Source organism: Macadamia integrifolia, chromosome 7 (genome assembly GCF_013358625.1).
Source record: "Macadamia integrifolia cultivar HAES 741 chromosome 7, SCU_Mint_v3, whole genome shotgun sequence".
NCBI classification, from domain to species: Eukaryota; Viridiplantae; Streptophyta; class Magnoliopsida; order Proteales; family Proteaceae; genus Macadamia; species Macadamia integrifolia.
Window position 1 is genome coordinate 22,894,002 of NC_056563.1, and position 17,532 is coordinate 22,911,533.

Consider the following 17,532-nt stretch of genomic DNA (forward strand, 5'->3'; position numbering starts at 1 on the left):
GCTCTACAGCCTTAAAACCTTTAAATAGAAACTAAGGCATACATAAAGAGGAAAGAAAATTAGATTAAACATAGGAAACACACTTTTACTAAAGCTGGAATTAGTGTCCTACACGAATAAAATTTTATCTTAACTAATAGATAGAACAAGTGTCCCACAAGACTAAAACTCCACCCAGAATAGGGATAAAAGATCTATTCATACAATACTCTATCCAATCCTTACAAACAAGGAACTAACAATTACTTAATGAAATAAAATAAATTAAACTAAACTAAACAAGTAAATCTCATATTCCTACCTTCTACCATATTTTAGGTCCACTATTTACATAAACAGGCTTATTTTAGTGAAATAAGTCTTAGACCGGGCCATATATGGGTTGGTCCTTTAGTCCAATAGGTTTTCTTTGTAATAGATCTAAAACATGGGTAGAAAGTAAAAATTGCTTTCCTAGTATAATGGGTTGTTTTATTTTATTATTTACCTCTTTACTTGTGAAAGTTGGATAGAGTCTTGTCTTAATAGAAATCTTCTTCCTAGTTTATATAGAGTTTTAGTCATGTGAAACACTTATTCTAACTAATTAAATAAGATAGGATAGGAGGGACAATTATTCCTAGTTTGGATAGAGTTTCCTACTTTCTTCTTTCCTATTTCAGTTTCTATATAAGCGTTGTAAGGCTTCATAAGCCCCCACGGTTTTATCAATTAAACCACACTTTGCTTCTCAAAATTTTTTGGTGATTCAACATGCCAAGACGTGGTCCAGGTGCTAGACTCTATCAGATACCAGAATCTGACCCGTCTGATCATTCTGAAAATTTGATATGTTATTGTCCGATGTCAGAACAATACTAGAACAAAATTTTAGTCACATATGAGCCTTTAATTCTATGATATTGAATTTCCCTTGAATCTGGTATATTCAACTTGTCTGATTCTGGCTTGTTAATGGTTTTCTGAAACCTAGTGTTAGGTGGATTAGTACTACATTATTAATCCTTTTATTTCTGTTTTGATAGCGTTCTCTATAGTTCATACAGAAATAAAGGATGAAGATGATTATTCTAATAGCTCCATTTGATGAATATTTCCTTTGTAAATACATACATTTATTTATAGACATCCACGTTCCATATTGGAATGCATACCATGTGTGATCAAAACAATTCACAGATCATTACAAGTTTACAACACCGCAGGTCTCAACTACATATCGCTAGAAATTAAGCAAAGTTTCAAATAAAGAGCATATGATTTGCATCATATATGGTTACTGGAATGGCTCAATTGGTTAGATATGTGGTTCTTCTTTGCTTCCCATGATTATTACATCTAAGGTAGTTTTTTCATACAGGCCTCTAAAATGCTAGCATGAAACATATTATGCCTTTAACTTTTTTTATTTTCTCTCAATAAATGTAGAAAATCAACCTATATTTGCAGGAAAAAGAGAAAAAGGATGAGATTCCCAATTTACAAACCCTAACTGTTCAAATTAGAATAATTTCCATCCACCAAGGTTTGAAATTTGATTGTTCAAAATTTTTTGATATTCCCTAAATACCAAAATTAATAGAAAAATCAAATTCCTTCCAGAATTCAGAAGGAAATCTTCTTAAGTTGTTTTCTCTATCGATTATACAGTATGTACTGGTCCATTTCTCCAAATGACAAAGAAAAAGAAATAGTAGACCATTTCTTCAGATGAAAAAGAAAAAGAAATAGTAGACAACGAACCTGGTTGCCCAAGGCCACCTTAGCAGACTTCATATCTTTCACATGCTTAACAATATGTGGCCATAAACCATCACTTATTTTATCCCTAAAACATAAACATTTATTTTTGTGCTTTGTAAGAGTGTATGTGTCGGTTGGAGGTCTATGGGTGTCCACAGACCTCCATACCATGGGATGGTATTGGTTACAAGTCATCTTTATTAGTTACACTTTCCTACTGTAATTAGACATTAGGTTCCTGTTATGATTAGGCTTTAGAGTCCTATTCATATTATATCTTTAGAGTCCTACCCAGAGTATTTAATTGTTTCAGATTTAATATAAAGAGACTGGCTGGTGATAAGTAGTAAGCCACCTATCGCACAAGCCTTCCTCCCCCAATCTCTTTGTCTCTCTCTCAATTCTCTTCCTCACAGCTTCTGGTTTAGCTTTCTTAACATGCTTGACCACTTAAGTAGATTATTACATCTAAGGGGTGTTTCGATATGTTGGCTCTCTTTTTTTTTTTTTGGTGGGGTGGGGGGTTTGGTAACAAAAAAACAGTGTTTGAAGTCATTTTTGCCCCCTTTTTTAAAGTAACAAAAGCCCAAAAACGGAAGATTTGAAAGTATGATGAAGTAAGTTCAACAAATCAGAAACAATCTGTTTCACTGCTTTTTATGGACACAGTTAAGCCAATAGTAGTTTTTTATGGGAAAACTTTCAACTTGCGTCTATAATACATCCATCCTAGCTTCAAGAGAGAGCCATTCAGTTCACATCAAAAAGGGGAAAGTGTTGTCATTTTTTTTCCTCTCCCACAGATGAAAATCGTTGCTCCACTGACACCCCCCCTGTGTCTAGGAATTACAGGCAACAATGGCTCATTTCTTCTTCATTCCAACCCCACCACCCCCCCCCCCACACACAAAAAAAAAAAAAATGTCACTTTCCAATGTAAAACCCTCTCGGAATGTATCTTAACACCCTCTTCAATAATTTGATACCACCATTTACAATGCCAAGTCTGAGAATGTGTGTTAGTGTTATGCTGGTTCACCAGTCACCTTCAAACATAGGGCAGTGCAATGACAAGAAATTCACACACTAAATTAATTAAGGGAAAAAGAATGCTGCCCAGCAGCATCCCCCTGCACCCTCACACATAGGCAAGTGAAATGAACATCCCACCCCTCTCCTTGGATGCCCATGTGTGAGCTCCCATTGGCCCCCACGATGATGTCTAATTCTTGTCATGAGTTCATGTTTTCTTGCCATATGGCAAGGATAGCCACAAAAGGCTCCACGTCATAAAGGACCCTACACCCATCTCACTGATCAAATCTCAGCCCTAAAGAAGCATTGGAAATGATTAAAAAGTGAGCCCATTTAATAAAATTACGAGAATTCCATTTCGTTGTATATTTGTCAAAGCGCTAGGCGAACTAAGGCTGTTGAGGGGCTCAAAAACTATTAAACCAGGATGACACCAATAAAGCGCCTACACGTCACCTACACGACCAAGGCGCCCATCATAAAAAATGACCAAGAAGCCTATCGACTAGGCGACGCTTTGACATCATTTTTTATTGTAATGGAATCTAAAGTCATTCTGTAATTTTTTGTAATTCCAGATGTACTTATAAGGCACTTCACCTACATGTTTTGGGTTGGAACTGGAACTTGACCGTTGATATGGGTGTGGAATCCCCTATCACATGGACCCACCCGTGTATGCCAATGTAGCAAGTCATGATGGACTCACACTGCCATGAACAGGTCATTATGAATATCATGACCACTTAGTTATATGGAGACCACTAATTATACAGTATGCTGATGTAGCAAGTCATGATGGTTTGCCACTATCATGAACAGGTCATGATGAATAACACGACCCCTTAATTATATGGATGCCATCAATTATATGGCAATCATGAGATTAAGATTTAAAAACAAACATAATTCAAAGCACATGGAAGGCTCCTTGCTCTACAGCGACAAACACAAGTTACACAGCAACAAATAAAATCTCAAAGAAGGAAGAGCATCAAATATCAAAAACAAAATAGTATTCAGATCAAGTGCTACAATTCATTTAAAAAAAAAAAATTTGCCAGATTCTCAAAATATTTGAATGGAATGAAAACTCACCCCATGGAAACTCCTTGTTACGGATGTGCAAATAAGAGTACGCCTAAAAACAAAGGTAAGGATAAAGAAAACAACAATAAGTAGAAGCACCAGAAACTTCCATGACACATGAGATTCTACAAAACATTGTGCAAGCATCGAAGGTACAAACAAAAAACATGACGATCTTTTATATTATATTATATTATATTATATACATATATACATATATAATTATTATATAATTAAACAAAAGGAGAAACTTAAAAACACATTGAAACTTCAGGAAATTGGACTATTAGTTCATCAAATGTTTCTCTAATTGCATTATTAGATATAATTATAAGCTACCTGGTGATAATTCATGACTATCAAGAGCACAACACTATCAGAATTGGGCCACCAAAAAAAAGGTTAACAATTGTGCCAAATAAGGGAAAGAAGGGGCATAAAGAAGGGATAAATCTCTTCAATCTTGTGATTAACATTGGGACAAAAACACAACTAAATTTACTGATAGAATGAGCCATGGAGATGAGAACATAACCTAGCATTCATCCAATAAATTTAAAGTTCATTAGGAGCACCATTATAATACAACAACAACATAACTTTCCCGTGCCCATGTAAGCTATGATTTTCTTAAGGAAAAAAAAGTTAGTAGACTTCATCAGTGAGGCAAAAAGTGAATCATTTGTGCATGGTATCATTCAAAATCTCAAATTATAGCATTCTTTTAAAATAATAATAATAATAAAAAATAAAAATTGAAGCACGGATTCTTTTATATATCCAAAAGGCAAAAAATCACTTAGCTTTATCTTGTAGTCTATTCCAGCCCCCCCCCCCCCTCCATATGGTTTTATATGTAATTCAAGAAGTTCCCAAGTTTTTCAGCACTTAGTAACAGAACAGCATTTCCAAGAGGATGGTTCTTTGTACATACCAAGCATTGAAATGGTATCCCACTATAAATTGTTACTCGTGAGGTGCTTTGTAGTGTGGTTAACTAATTCCCATTTGTATTGTTTATGACTGAGAAGTCCAAAAGTACATTTGTGTCATGAATAATCAATGCATGCAGGAGGCATAGTCTCTTCTGTTGACATTGTAACCATTCTAGAGAGTGCATTTATTCTCTTAGAGAGACAATTGGGAACACTACAAGTTCTTTGAGTTTCTCCTTTCTTAGTATTTTAATGTATAACAGATCTTTTTATTTTGTTACTGGAGTCGCCTCCGTTGGATTGGCTTGTCAAGCACCGGAACGTGGCTCCTCACCAAATCTCCGCTTTTACACTCGCGGCAACACAGCACACGAGTAGTTCGCTCCAGGACCCCACCCCCTCGAGAGCAGGATGCTGGCCGAGATGGAGCTGGGAGCCAACCTATACTTTCCTGGGGCTTGCCTTGCCCCTTAGTCTTTTAATGTATAACAAATCTTTTTATTTTGTTACCATACAGGAGAGAAATACACTGAACAAATATGTTTCATTTTCTGAACATCCAACTACGTCTCTGCTACATTTCTTTCAGAATTAGTCCTCACTAATTGATGCCAAACATGATATCTGCACAAAATCCTTTCTGAGAACCCAGAATTTTAGCGTTGATCCAGCTTCTACATCCCACCCCGTGAATCTAGGAGGATCTCTGTATGGCACCTAAATTTCTATAATGTTTACTTCAAAAAGAAAGACAAGGCACATATGTAAAGATGAAACCCACCAAGGAGGAAAAAAACTTACAGGAGGCTCCTCTGTGTGTGGATGGCCCTTCGATAAGTTGACAATAGCTAAAATTGTGCACGATACAATGCCAACATAAGTTATCTTTTCCCATTTTGCCGCTTCATCTGAGCAATGAAACATATTTGTTACATAAAGGATGAGCCAAAACAAAGAAAATGAAGTAATGAACAAAAAACCGCCCCTGATTTTAGTTAAAAAAAAAAAAAAAAAAAAAAAAAAATCAATAACATATTGGTATGGATGATCGGATCAAGAACGGAGTGGTTTCATACTATTCAAGACATCCCCCCCCCCCCCCACCCTCTCCTTTTTTCATTTAATCTTTGATCAGGGAGAGAACAGGTTATAGAGAAATCAAAACCTGACTGTACCAAGATGCATCGCAAGAACACAAAGTTATAAAAGGGGAAAAGAAATCTATGTGGTCGATTTTTTCAAAATGATATAAGAGAATAATTATTCAAAATGAGACGAAGAAACATCGAGAAAAACAATCAGAATTGAGGCAAAAAAAGGACCAAAATTCAACAAAAATTAAATAAATAAACTGAAGTTGAAAAGAATAGAACTTAGATTCCATTTTCCTATTTCCGAGTTCCCTACTTGGATAGAAGGGAGCATGAGAGAGCGAGATGACTCACGAGCATCCTCGTGCTGAGCGGAAGAAGCAAAGCCCCTCTTAGAAGGAGCTGTTCTCGCTCCTCTGCGAAGTGCTGCTTGAAATCCAGATCGCATCATCGCCATCGCCATTGCCGTCTCTTCTTGACCTTCTCCCAAGTCCCGACGATCGCTTAATCCTCCGGGGTGGGTAGAAAAATTAGAATTTATATTAGTGGTCCATAACGAATCGTGACGGAGATCACGGCAGTGGATGTCGTCCTGATGTCATGACCGTTCGATTAAATCAAGAAAGTAATTCAAATAGGCTGGACGGTTGAGATATTGTCGGCTTATCCTAAACTTTAAGGAGGTTTGTAATCGAAAATTCCAATCATGGCAATTGATTGGACGAGAGATTGATGCGAAGCACGACGAAAATGGATTGGTTTTCTTCTATGTGCCAAACTGCTAATCGCAAGTCGATCCACCACATTGTTCAAAAATCGGAATCGGGGATTCTGGTCTGATCGCTTTTTTAGGGTTCAGACCGATTTTAGCCGATTCTGGCAACATTGGAATTAGGGGTGTCAATACCTAAATCGAACCGGTAAAACTGCCTCGGATCGAGCCGATTGAACCTGGATCAAATTGAATCAAAAGTTTATTGGGTCGGTTGGGAGATTGTAATCCCATTAACAAACCGAACTGCATTGAAAACTGAATGAACCTGAAATCAAACTGGATCTGACTCAAACACTCTGAAACAGAAATAAACCGGTAAGAAACTGAAAAAAATCCAAAATTCATTAGAAAACTAAGTTTTTTCATAGTTTTTTTTTATGGAAAATCAAATCCAAATTGGACAAAAAACTGAAACCAAAGCCAACCCAAAATCAAACCATATCGAAACCAAAACCATAATTTCCATATTGATTTGGTTTTGAATTTACCATTCCTACACCAAAACCGATTCAACCCATATCAAAATCGGGCCTAACCGACTCATTGACACCCCTAATCGGAATCTATGGAAGCCGATTTGGTTACCGATTTCGCTCACTTTAAGTTAACCTTGATCAATCGCAGTTGACTGGTCGGGTCACGGAACGGTTCACTACCTTACTGGACCTGAAGTTGGATCAGGACCGTTAATTTTTTCTTTTGGTAGATGATCAGGACCGTTAAATAGATTAGAAGAAAGAACAATAGGTGGACAATCATCTGCCTTGACATGGTAGCAAGATTAGTAAATGGGTGGACCTGGAGCTTGGGCTCTGGATCCAATGGGCTAGAATCTCCCTGATCAACCACAATTCAAATCTTCTTGATTGCTTGCCCAAGGCCATCCACACCAGCCCAATTAATAATCAAGTGGACTTGAGCTGGACTTATAACCCACCCAGCTCAATTTTGATTGTCACCCCTAATCTAAATTCATGATGAAGGAGAAGATACAAGTTATAAGGGAAACTAAATTTATTATAATTGGAGATTTTCTCTCTAGGGCCATTTGGTTGAAAGGAAAAGGAAGTGAAATTATTTTTTAAGAGAAAAAAGAAAGTTTTGTTATCACGATTGTATAATTTACTTAAAACTCTTATCATATTTTTATGAATATAATTTCCTAATGTAAAATTTATTTACTTTTCAAATCAAACTAAGGCTCCTTTTGTTTGCGAGAAAATCAAAGCGAAGGGAAATGAAAATTACCAAACCTAAAAGGAAAACTTTTGCAATCATTATCCAACACAATTGTATAAACTACTCAAATTTCTTATCATATTTAGTAATTATATTTTTTTAGATGTAATTTTATTTTTATTTTCAAACCAAGAGATTTGGATGCATAGTAAATTGAATTTTAATAATCAAAGATGGAATTATATGGATTTATTGATATAATCATGTGTTGTAATGATTACTAATTTTTATATTATTATTTTAAAAAAACTACATTTCTCCCTATTATTTCCCTCACAATCAAATTAACCCTTAGAATTTGAATGCAAAGTAGAGTAAAATTCAATAGGTACAATTACAAAAAAATGATGTGACATAATAATAAAAAATTCAATAGTGAAATTTTTCAAAGAGAGAGAGAGAGAACAATTATGCTAATGGGAGGCATGGGTGGGGCGAGGAAGTGGAGTTGCAAAAGGAAGAGGTGTGGGTGCAGGGGCGAGGGCGAGGGCGAGGGCGAGGGAGGGGGAGGTGGGGGTGGGGGTGAAGGAAGGAGGTGGGTTGGGGGTGAGGGGGGCAAGGGTTGAGGGCAGAATGTCATCGGAGTCGTTCTTTCAAAAGCTAAAGTAGAAATATATCTCTCGTAGCAGGGGTGAGAGAGGGCTTTCCAACTAGGGGTGCTCATGATGGGGGTGCCAGATTGTTTCAGACTACGAACTCTCCACACCATAACCATGATATATGTACTCTCAACACCATAATCATGATACATGTTTGGTTCATCTTGCTAGGGACCATGAAAACCCTTTGCCTTCATTTTCACGTGCAGCTCTTTTCAAGGTCTAAATCTTTTTTGGGGTCACTCTTTGTGTTTTTCTTCTTTCACTTCTTGCTTTGCAATGACTATGATATCAACCAAGTGATTCGTGAACCCACCACCGGCAATGGAGTGTCTAGAGGCATTGATGCTACTCTTGAGAAAGAATGATTTCACTTGTGCTCGATTAAGTGAGAGATTGGAAGATATGATTTACATGGGATCATGAAAATCCCTCTTCCACGCATGGCTTCAAGCAAGCATTCATATGAAAAAAATAAGGGTGGGGTCAGGATCGGGTGAGTTTTCATTGCAAGGATGGGGTTAGGGAGTTATAAGGGAGGGTAGAGTTGGGGGCAATGAGTTGCAGGGAAAGAGAGATGTGGAGGGCGGGTGGAGAGCCAAAGGGAAAACACTGGAGTTGGAGACGGAGGGGAAGAAAAGGGAAATAAAATTACAAAAATATATAACTAGGATGTAAGTGATGTGGCCAAGCGGAGAAAAAAAGAGGTTAAATGAATCTATTGTAAATTTGTAACCTTACCGAGAAAAAAAAAATTGTAACTGGTTTGGTTACAAGAAAGATTTTCTTAAATTTAATAACCAAATTTAGTATATTAGGAGTTAGTTACACTATCATGTGGTAATGATAACAAAAGTTTTCATTTTTATATTGATCTTATTTTACTTTCTTTACATTTACTTCCTTTGCTATTAGATGAGACTTCCAAGGTTTGTTGTCATTTTAAATTAAAAGAACAAAATGGGAAAAAAAAATTTGACAACGACAAAGTAACAGTATTCAAGGAAAATTTTCACATGAATCTTCTCACCTTGGAACCATTCTTCATTTTTATTTTTTTTAAAGAGTTATTTGTTAGCTCATACATAAATATCTCCAGAGAGTCCACCATATCCCTCCTTGATCTTGATTCTTTTAGTCGTTACGAAAAAAAAATCTTAATCTTTTAGATAAAAAAAAAATTAAAAAAAAATTGGTTGATCACTTTTTTTTTTTTCCTTATATTTTTAAATGACAATTAATTTACCAATTTTGACCATTGGATAGATGTAAATCCTGTTGATAATATCACCTTTCAAATTTGATAGGCCAAATCATTTTGGTCATTGTCAAGCTAAATGGATTCATGAATAGATGCCACAACTCCAATGAATTGAAACTTACAACAAACATTAATCTCTCCATATCTCAAATTTTTTTCCTCTTCGTATATTTGTAGATTTTCAATTGTTTAAATTTTTGAAAATGGAAAAATTTTCAACCATTTCCAACCCTTTATTTCAAGTTGGTGAAGTTTTGATTTCAACTGAAATCAAAATTGGTTGTGATATTCAAATTTTTGTAGAATGATGGAAGTTGAGAATAAAGATGGTTGCTTTCAATTCATTCTATTTGTAAGAAATGAAACATAGTATATTGAATATGATGACATCCGAGAGCATTGGCTTTGTGAGAGGACATTAGGAGTTCTTGGCCCTGAAAATCATTATGTGAGGTGAGAGAGCCCAACCAGGAACATATCAATCTCCCACCTAATCCTTTTACGGAATTGATATGGGATCAGCCTCATATATGGTTAGTATGGAATCAAAACAAACCACAGCACTTCCAAAGTTACATCCATAGTAGCTCATTTTGGATCATGTAATCTCATTTAAGAGGTTCCATTTTTTCAAGGTTTCAGCAAAGATTGAGTATGATTTGCTCTGATAACACTTACATGATCCTCTAGAGAGCTCAGCATTAAAAGTTGGCTTGTAAGATAAAAGGAGTCCAAGGCCTTATCAACCCCCACAAGGTCCCTTACAAAATTAATGTTGTAGGATAAACCTCTTTTTTTTTTTAATTTTTTTTATTTTTTCGATTAACCAAGGTATCCGAGCTAGCTTACGCGCACCTCGACTAATATGTTAATATGGGAAAAACTTTCATGCATACATAATGAAGCCAAAGCTCTTACCAAAAAAAAAAAAAAACCCATATGGGTCAAAATTTTATGTCCGAGAGTAGCACTTGTGCCGCAGATATAGAGGACACACAATGACCACTATGTCCTTCCTATGGGTATGTGCCCCTATGTCTAGGTGTCAATCAATATCGATCCAATCTGATTTCTCAAATCTTGCTTCTTCTTTTTTTATTTTTTTAAGATGGGCAAGAAGAGCTCGAGCCATTCTGATTACAAAGATCATAAGGCCAATGAGTGAAAGTAAACCGAACTGTCTTACATGGTAAAAATAGGACCTTCCAAGCTAAAAAGTGTGCGACAAATAGCACGATAAATTACAAAGGTCTAAATATTACACACAATACAAAACAAATCTGTTGGGCACGAGCTACAATGATTTGATAGAATGCCAATAAGCCTAATCTTGCTTTTGAGTTTTGAGTGTGAGGGTAGTTCCACCTCCACCACCATTGCTCTTCATCCATAAATATCACCACTTCCAACGCCACTACCATTGCCGCTATCACAACCACCTACTCCACCAACATCAACACTAGCATCAATACATGTATGGTTGATACATTCGACAATCTTGCTTACATGGTTGAAACAATGTTCTCAAATATACAAAGTAATGAAAATATGTGTATGATAGTAATTTTATGTAAATTCGTGCAAACAAAAGAAATATTTTTTTGTAATATATATATATATATATGTTCTTTTATAGTGGCAAAGATTTTTTTTTCTCTATTTCTCATACAAAAATATTCCAATTTAAGGGAAAGATACACACAAAAAACATTTCTGATTCAAAAATACTTCATTTGAAATAGAAACGTTTCCATAAAACCCCTTTAACTTATACTGAGAAAGACTGAGGTTTAAGAACCCACGTGTAAGGTATCGTATGGAGGAATTCTTTTTTTTTTTGGTAGAAACCGTATGGAGGAGTTCATTCACCGAAAAAACTGGGGTTCTTGAAGCCACGTGTAAAGTCACGTGAAGAGGATTTCACGCACAAAAAAACAAACACACACATACACAAATATGTATGTGTGGTGGATCATGGGTTTCCATCCCTTGGTTGGCGTGCTGGGGTGTGGTGTGCATGTGTCATGTGGGCCACTTTGCTGCCAAAAGTGAAAGAGGGCACGTAAAATAGGGTGGTGGCCTGGTGGGTGCGTGGGGTTGTTGAAGAAAACTCTTCACTCTCGACTCCTTTCGAGCTTTGAAGGTATAACGAAGATAATGAGGAAGTTCTGTAGTTGGGAGGCTTGGGAAGGCAAATTTAGAAAACGAAAATCACGGTAGAGGGTTCTAGACCTGTAGCTGTGGGTGAAACAGAGTCGGGTTGGATTGGTCTGTTAAAATTCGAACTTAATTTTCGGTTTTCAAAATTCAATTTTGGTCCAATCTAACCCTGTTGAGTTCATGTTCAATCCCAACCCTATTAAGTTCATACTAATCAAATCCGACCCTAATTGACCCTATCAGAGTTTGGATTGGATCGGGTTGGATTGAGTTTTGAACTTATGACCAACATATTACAATAGTGCAACTTAACCGTTGTGTCACATGCTCGCCCACTTACATACAAATAATTGTGCAAAAAACTGTTTTCCAATTTTTTTTTTTTTAATTTCTATAAAATGAATTTAAGACAATTTTGTGACCCTTTTATAGACTTAATGTACGGCATTAGATAGGGCATCGATCATCCTAGAAATCGAAATGATAACCATGCCAATTGTTTCAAATCGGGAACCAAACAAAACGTGGAAAGATGCCCTAATGTAAGAATTCACCAAAGAACCCACGGACCTAATGCCTATTATAAGCGAAGAGCTTTGTTTTCTAAGTTGACCCCCACAAGCAAAAAATAATATAAGTTTCTATAATAAAAAATTGTATTTTTTAAACCAATAATAATCACTCAAACACATCCAGCTAATATGAAAATCATATTATATCTTTACTGTAGTAAAAGATAAGGAAGCCTAGCATAGTCATAGCTCAAACATTGAGCTTGCAAAATTACTACATCACCCCTTGTGTGAAATAATAAAACTATATTTATGTAAATAATCTTGAATTCCTGAGTGTGATCTCATTGGTCCTCCCGCTGTTGCAGAGATAGTAACTAGGTAGAAATCTCTTAACCTAAAAATATATATTGCTATAACTAAATAATACTCACTCAAGCATCACCCATCTAAACATTTCTGTCACCAAACATTCATCTTATTATAATATTTTTTTTCTTCAAAGATTCTTTCCATTTCATACATTCATATATCAAGCATGATTCAAAATGTCAACCGAAATATACAAAAAATATTCAGTTTCAACATGTTTCAAAATGGATTATATTTGATACATAGAAAAATCTTTGCAGAATTTTGGGCATTTCAATCATTTCAACCTTTTTTTTCTTACGTAAGATTGACTATTGTTAAATGGTTAAAATTTCAAACTTTCAAACCCCTTCATATAGAGGGATCCATAACTAGAAAACCTCAAATTTTTATATATTTATTTATTTATTTGTTTGTTTGGACCCATTGAATCAAGGTTTTGTGATCGATTGTTAAGTATCCAAGGTAACATTTAGGTAAGGTTATATTTCCCTTAAAACTAATATCTCTCAACTATAAAACTTCTATGAAGAACCTTTAATATTTTGAGATGAAGAATGATATATTACCATTTGTTGAAAAGTTCTAGATCAATATATGTCATAAAGATCTGTTATTGAGCCTAGGTGTAGCCATAGTTAGCAAATTCGGATTCGGGAATTATTCAGGCGGAGAATTATTCGGAATAATTCGGTTAATTAATTTAAGGATTCGGTCAAAAAAGCGGTCAAAAAAGCTTATTGGGTTTTTTTTATTAATTTTTTTTTACTTTTTTTTTTTTTTTGTTTTTTTTTTTTTTGGTTTTTTTTTTTAATACTATTTTAGTGGACCGAATAATTCGGTTTAATTCGGATTCGGTCCGAATTATTCGTGTTTTATATTCACTTTTGAAAAAATCACGAATTTTACCGAATTTTATTTTTAATTCGGATTTTGTCAGAATTTTTGATAAAATTCGGAAAAATTCGGTTTAGCCGAATAATTCGCAAATTATTCGGCCGAATTGATAACACTGGGTGTAGCTCCACCGGTCCAAAAACATCGTTTGTCAATATATATCTTCAGTCTTCTCCTCAAGATTAATTTATTACATTGACTATGTGTGACTGCATAATCTGAGCTTACCCTTGGACTTGAATTGTAAAACTGGGCAAGTTCAAAGGGTTTCTCAGAAGAAAAAAATTAAAAATTAAAAATTAAACCAAAATACAAAATTTGAGCATTTTCTCCCCGTCCAATCTATTAAATTAAACATTAAAATTCTACCAAAAAAAATAAACATTAAAAAATTTATAGAATTAATGTATAGATTCCTAAACCCTCCCCCCCTCTTCCCTTAAACATATATAAAGGTAGAGGGAAATAATCCCACTACATCAATATGGAAATAATCCCACTACACCAATATGCTCAAACATTTGCAACCCCCCACCCCCTTAAAAAAAAAAAAAGAAAAAAAAAGATTTGAAAGGGGAACACTCATCGAGAGGGAACCTTCTTTCAGAAGCTTATTTAAATAAGGAAAAAGGTTGGGTATACCGCCAATATCAAGTATGCTAGCACCCATTGTGTCTATCTCTCCCTTCCCTTTTTTTGAAATGACCCCCATATCCTTTATGAATGATACTCCATCATGTGTTCCTATTGGTGCTATCTGCTACCATACTTGATATCGGTGACATACCTATCCCTCTCCCTTTAAATAAACACTTGCTAAAGCTTCAAGTAAAATTTCAAAAAATAGTACAAGACCATCTATAGATGTTTCAAACTAAAACCATTTGATATAAATAGTCCTTCCATCTACAGAAATCTACAAAACACAAGTCCCAATCTACATAATCTAATTGTACCAAAAAAACTACATAATCTACCAAAACACAAGTCCATATATAGATGTTTCAAACTAAAGGAAACCAAATTATAGAAGAAACACTGTCCATTCATTGAGTCAAAAACCATGTAATGGAAGAACAAAAGAATACACAAATCCACTCACGTTCCCATTCCAACCTAAAAAAAAAAAAAACCCATAGAAAAAAACAAAGGGCTATCGTCTCTCTCGCTCTACTTACTGTACAGTTTCATCAAATCAATCAAGAGAAAAAAATTAAAAGGGGCAACTATCCAGTTGTTAGGTTAGTAGCTAGAAAGTAGCGACGAAAACAAAACCTTCGTAACACTACTAAAGCGAAAAAGATTGGAATGGAAGAGAAAAACAAGCAATACAAGACGAAGCTATCCAAATCAGCCCATCAAATCCTGTTGTTGGCAAAGCTCCTTCCTGAGTTTCTGTGAGAATAGCCTACAAGCGTCCATGCTGAGATCAATAGCAGCAGACAAAGCTACAAACGCAGCCGCATCCTCCGTGCAGTTCACATGTTGCACACTCAATTCTACAGTCGGTTTGCTGCACTTTCCCTCTCCTTCCACCCTTGACGACATCACGAACCCTCTGTACATACAATACGGCCACAAACCATATCCAAAGTCACCGCTGCTCCTTGGGCTACAAGCAGGCGAACCTGAGTTCGCCGGAGTTGAACGCCCGTTCGTGCTCATGTCGATCATGAATTTCCCTCCTTTGTTGGTGCTCAGCGTAGACTCGGCCAGCACAATGCCGGCAGCGCCCATTCCACTGTTAGTGTCAGCGAGGAGCTCGAAGCGGTAGCCGAGGCAATCGCTGCTGCCGCGCTCTCGCCATGCCTCCAGACGGCCCCATGGCTTCCATGTACCATCACCCGGTCGTAGGATCAACCAAGCTCCTGGGTTCGATCGGCTGACTCTATCCGAACCCGGTGATGCGACGAATGGTGTCACCATCGATGCCATTGCCACTGGGGAGCCAGACAGGTCGTGGACTGTAATCGACCATCCCTTGCGCTCCTTCCCAGCTCTCTCTCTATCGCTTCCGAGCGAGCTCAACCAGCCCCTTGAACTGCCCGAATCTGACAATGACGATCTGCTCAATACCAATGCAGAAGATTAGATTGATGATAAGCCAGTGAGGCAACAGAAAATTTAAACCAGGGAAATCAGATAATACAAGAACTCAAATATTCTAACCAGGGATGTGGGGTGTGGGAGGGAAAATCTGGTTAGTTTTTTTCTGAAAATGGGCGAAATCGGAATCTCCTTCAATTTCAATAGGTAAAACTGAGCTCAGTCAAGAACTCCTGTTCTTGCCATACAAATGCAGCATAGTGTAATCGTCTTATTGTCTAATGCTTCAAGTATTAGTAGGAGAAAGAATGTGGTTTCAGTTTTCGCAAATTAATCCATCACGACAAATATTATGAAGTTTTAAAGTTGGGGGAATGGAGAATTAGGACCAGAAACAGGAAAACAAAGCACAAATAAGCGAAACCCCAAAATCAGAAAGGTACAATGAGAAAGAGGACATGATTCGAATTCTAACCTGGATCTCTGATACCGGTCTCCGGAATTTCTGAAACTGAACTTGCAAGTAAAAACCGGCTGTCTGATGTTCCCTTGGATCTGGAACACCTGAGGACTACACTCTGGTTCACCGTCAAACTGAAACACGAACCTCGGATCTGGCTCTGCCCTCACATTCAAGTGGAGATGAGCAGAGGAACCCTTGGCATTCTTACCAACCGAAATCCAACCATTATGAAAAACGGATGACCTAGACTCAGTTCCCTCCAGATCCAAAGGAACCGAAACCTTCCCCAATAGTCTCCCAGAGTTAACACCGCATGTGGTACCTCTACGACCAGTATAGATGGAAATCTTAAGGCAAGGCTTGGCAGAAAAAATGGACTTAGCAGCAAGCTTCTCCAGATCGGCTTTGCTCAAGTGGAAACTAGCAGCTAGGGTTTGAACTTGACCATCCGGAAACTGAGTCTCGGATGGAATCAGAGGCACAATCGAGGTCTGCAGTGGGAAGTTCTTGAGCTTGATCTTACAGAAACAAGGAGACGAAGCCGGATGAACGCCGGAACGAGCGGGCTTCGAAGCAACCGGGATCTTCAGAGCTAGGTTACCGACGAGAAGTCGCACGAAAGGACAGGGATCCATGTGTCCTTCCGGCAATTGTTCGTTTCACTGAGAATCTCCTTCTTTAGTATATAGTTAGTTAGAGACGACGACCGGTGAGTGGAGTGAGTGAGAAGAGATCAGAGCTTCAGAGGAGTGAAGAACACAGAAGTGGTGGTTTTTAAGGGAAAAGGGGATGAGGGTCCGTGCAGTAGTAGGGTCGCTAAGATGTCTGTGCTGCAACAGGCTGGAATAGCTGGGGACGCGAATCCATATTCCTTAGGGTTGCGTGCGCCCATGGGTTGAGCTGGTGAGCATTCGCAAAATTGCGCACGGACGTCGCCTTGTTGGCTTCTTCTTGTTGCCAGTTACTCACTTTCTCTCTCTAGAATTTGGAAACAGTAGACTGCCAGTAAGTTTCTAATCCGTTAGTTGCAGTATTTTTTAATTTTTTATTTAATTTAAGAAAGAATCTTTCTACTTCCTTTCCCCCCACCTCGCCAACTCTCATTATTCATGCCCTATTCTCTCTCTCTCTTGTTTCTCTCTCTTCCAGGCTCCAACTGTACGGAGAGAAGTTAGCATTGAAAACTGATTACAAAGCGGTTGGGTTACAGCTGCGTACAGCCTGTCCGGAGTACCTAATACCACTGATCTCGTCCTGCCCTACTCCTTGTGTGTTCTCGTGATTCTCGAGATTGACGAGACGGTATCTCAAAGTT

The 17,532-nt window shown here is 37.1% G+C and overlaps 2 protein-coding genes across 2 annotated transcripts in view; both read right to left on the minus strand.

Annotated features, from left to right (window-relative positions):
* The window catches only part of LOC122084627 (cytochrome c oxidase subunit 6a, mitochondrial), a 9,378-nt gene extending 2,954 nt beyond the window's left edge, over positions 1-6,424 (minus strand). Inside the window, exons 1-3 of the mRNA XM_042653027.1 lie at positions 6,248-6,424; positions 5,604-5,710; positions 3,877-3,919 (exon numbers count right to left, since the gene is read on the minus strand). Coding sequence (XP_042508961.1) covers positions 3,877-3,919; positions 5,604-5,710; positions 6,248-6,356 — 259 coding nt within the window. The 5' untranslated portion in view covers positions 6,357-6,424. The remainder of the gene's footprint in view (positions 1-3,876; positions 3,920-5,603; positions 5,711-6,247) is intronic.
* An 8,308-nt stretch (positions 6,425-14,732) lies between these two features.
* On the minus strand, positions 14,733-17,147 carry LOC122085183. Its single transcript, XM_042653646.1, has 2 exons — positions 16,230-17,147; positions 14,733-15,773 (listed from the first exon to the last, which is right to left on the minus strand). Exons 1-2 carry the CDS (start codon positions 16,850-16,852, stop codon positions 15,059-15,061), a joined length of 1,338 nt encoding a protein of 445 aa, XP_042509580.1. The 5' UTR covers positions 16,853-17,147; the 3' UTR covers positions 14,733-15,058.
* Between the last annotated feature and the right edge of the window lie 385 nt (positions 17,148-17,532).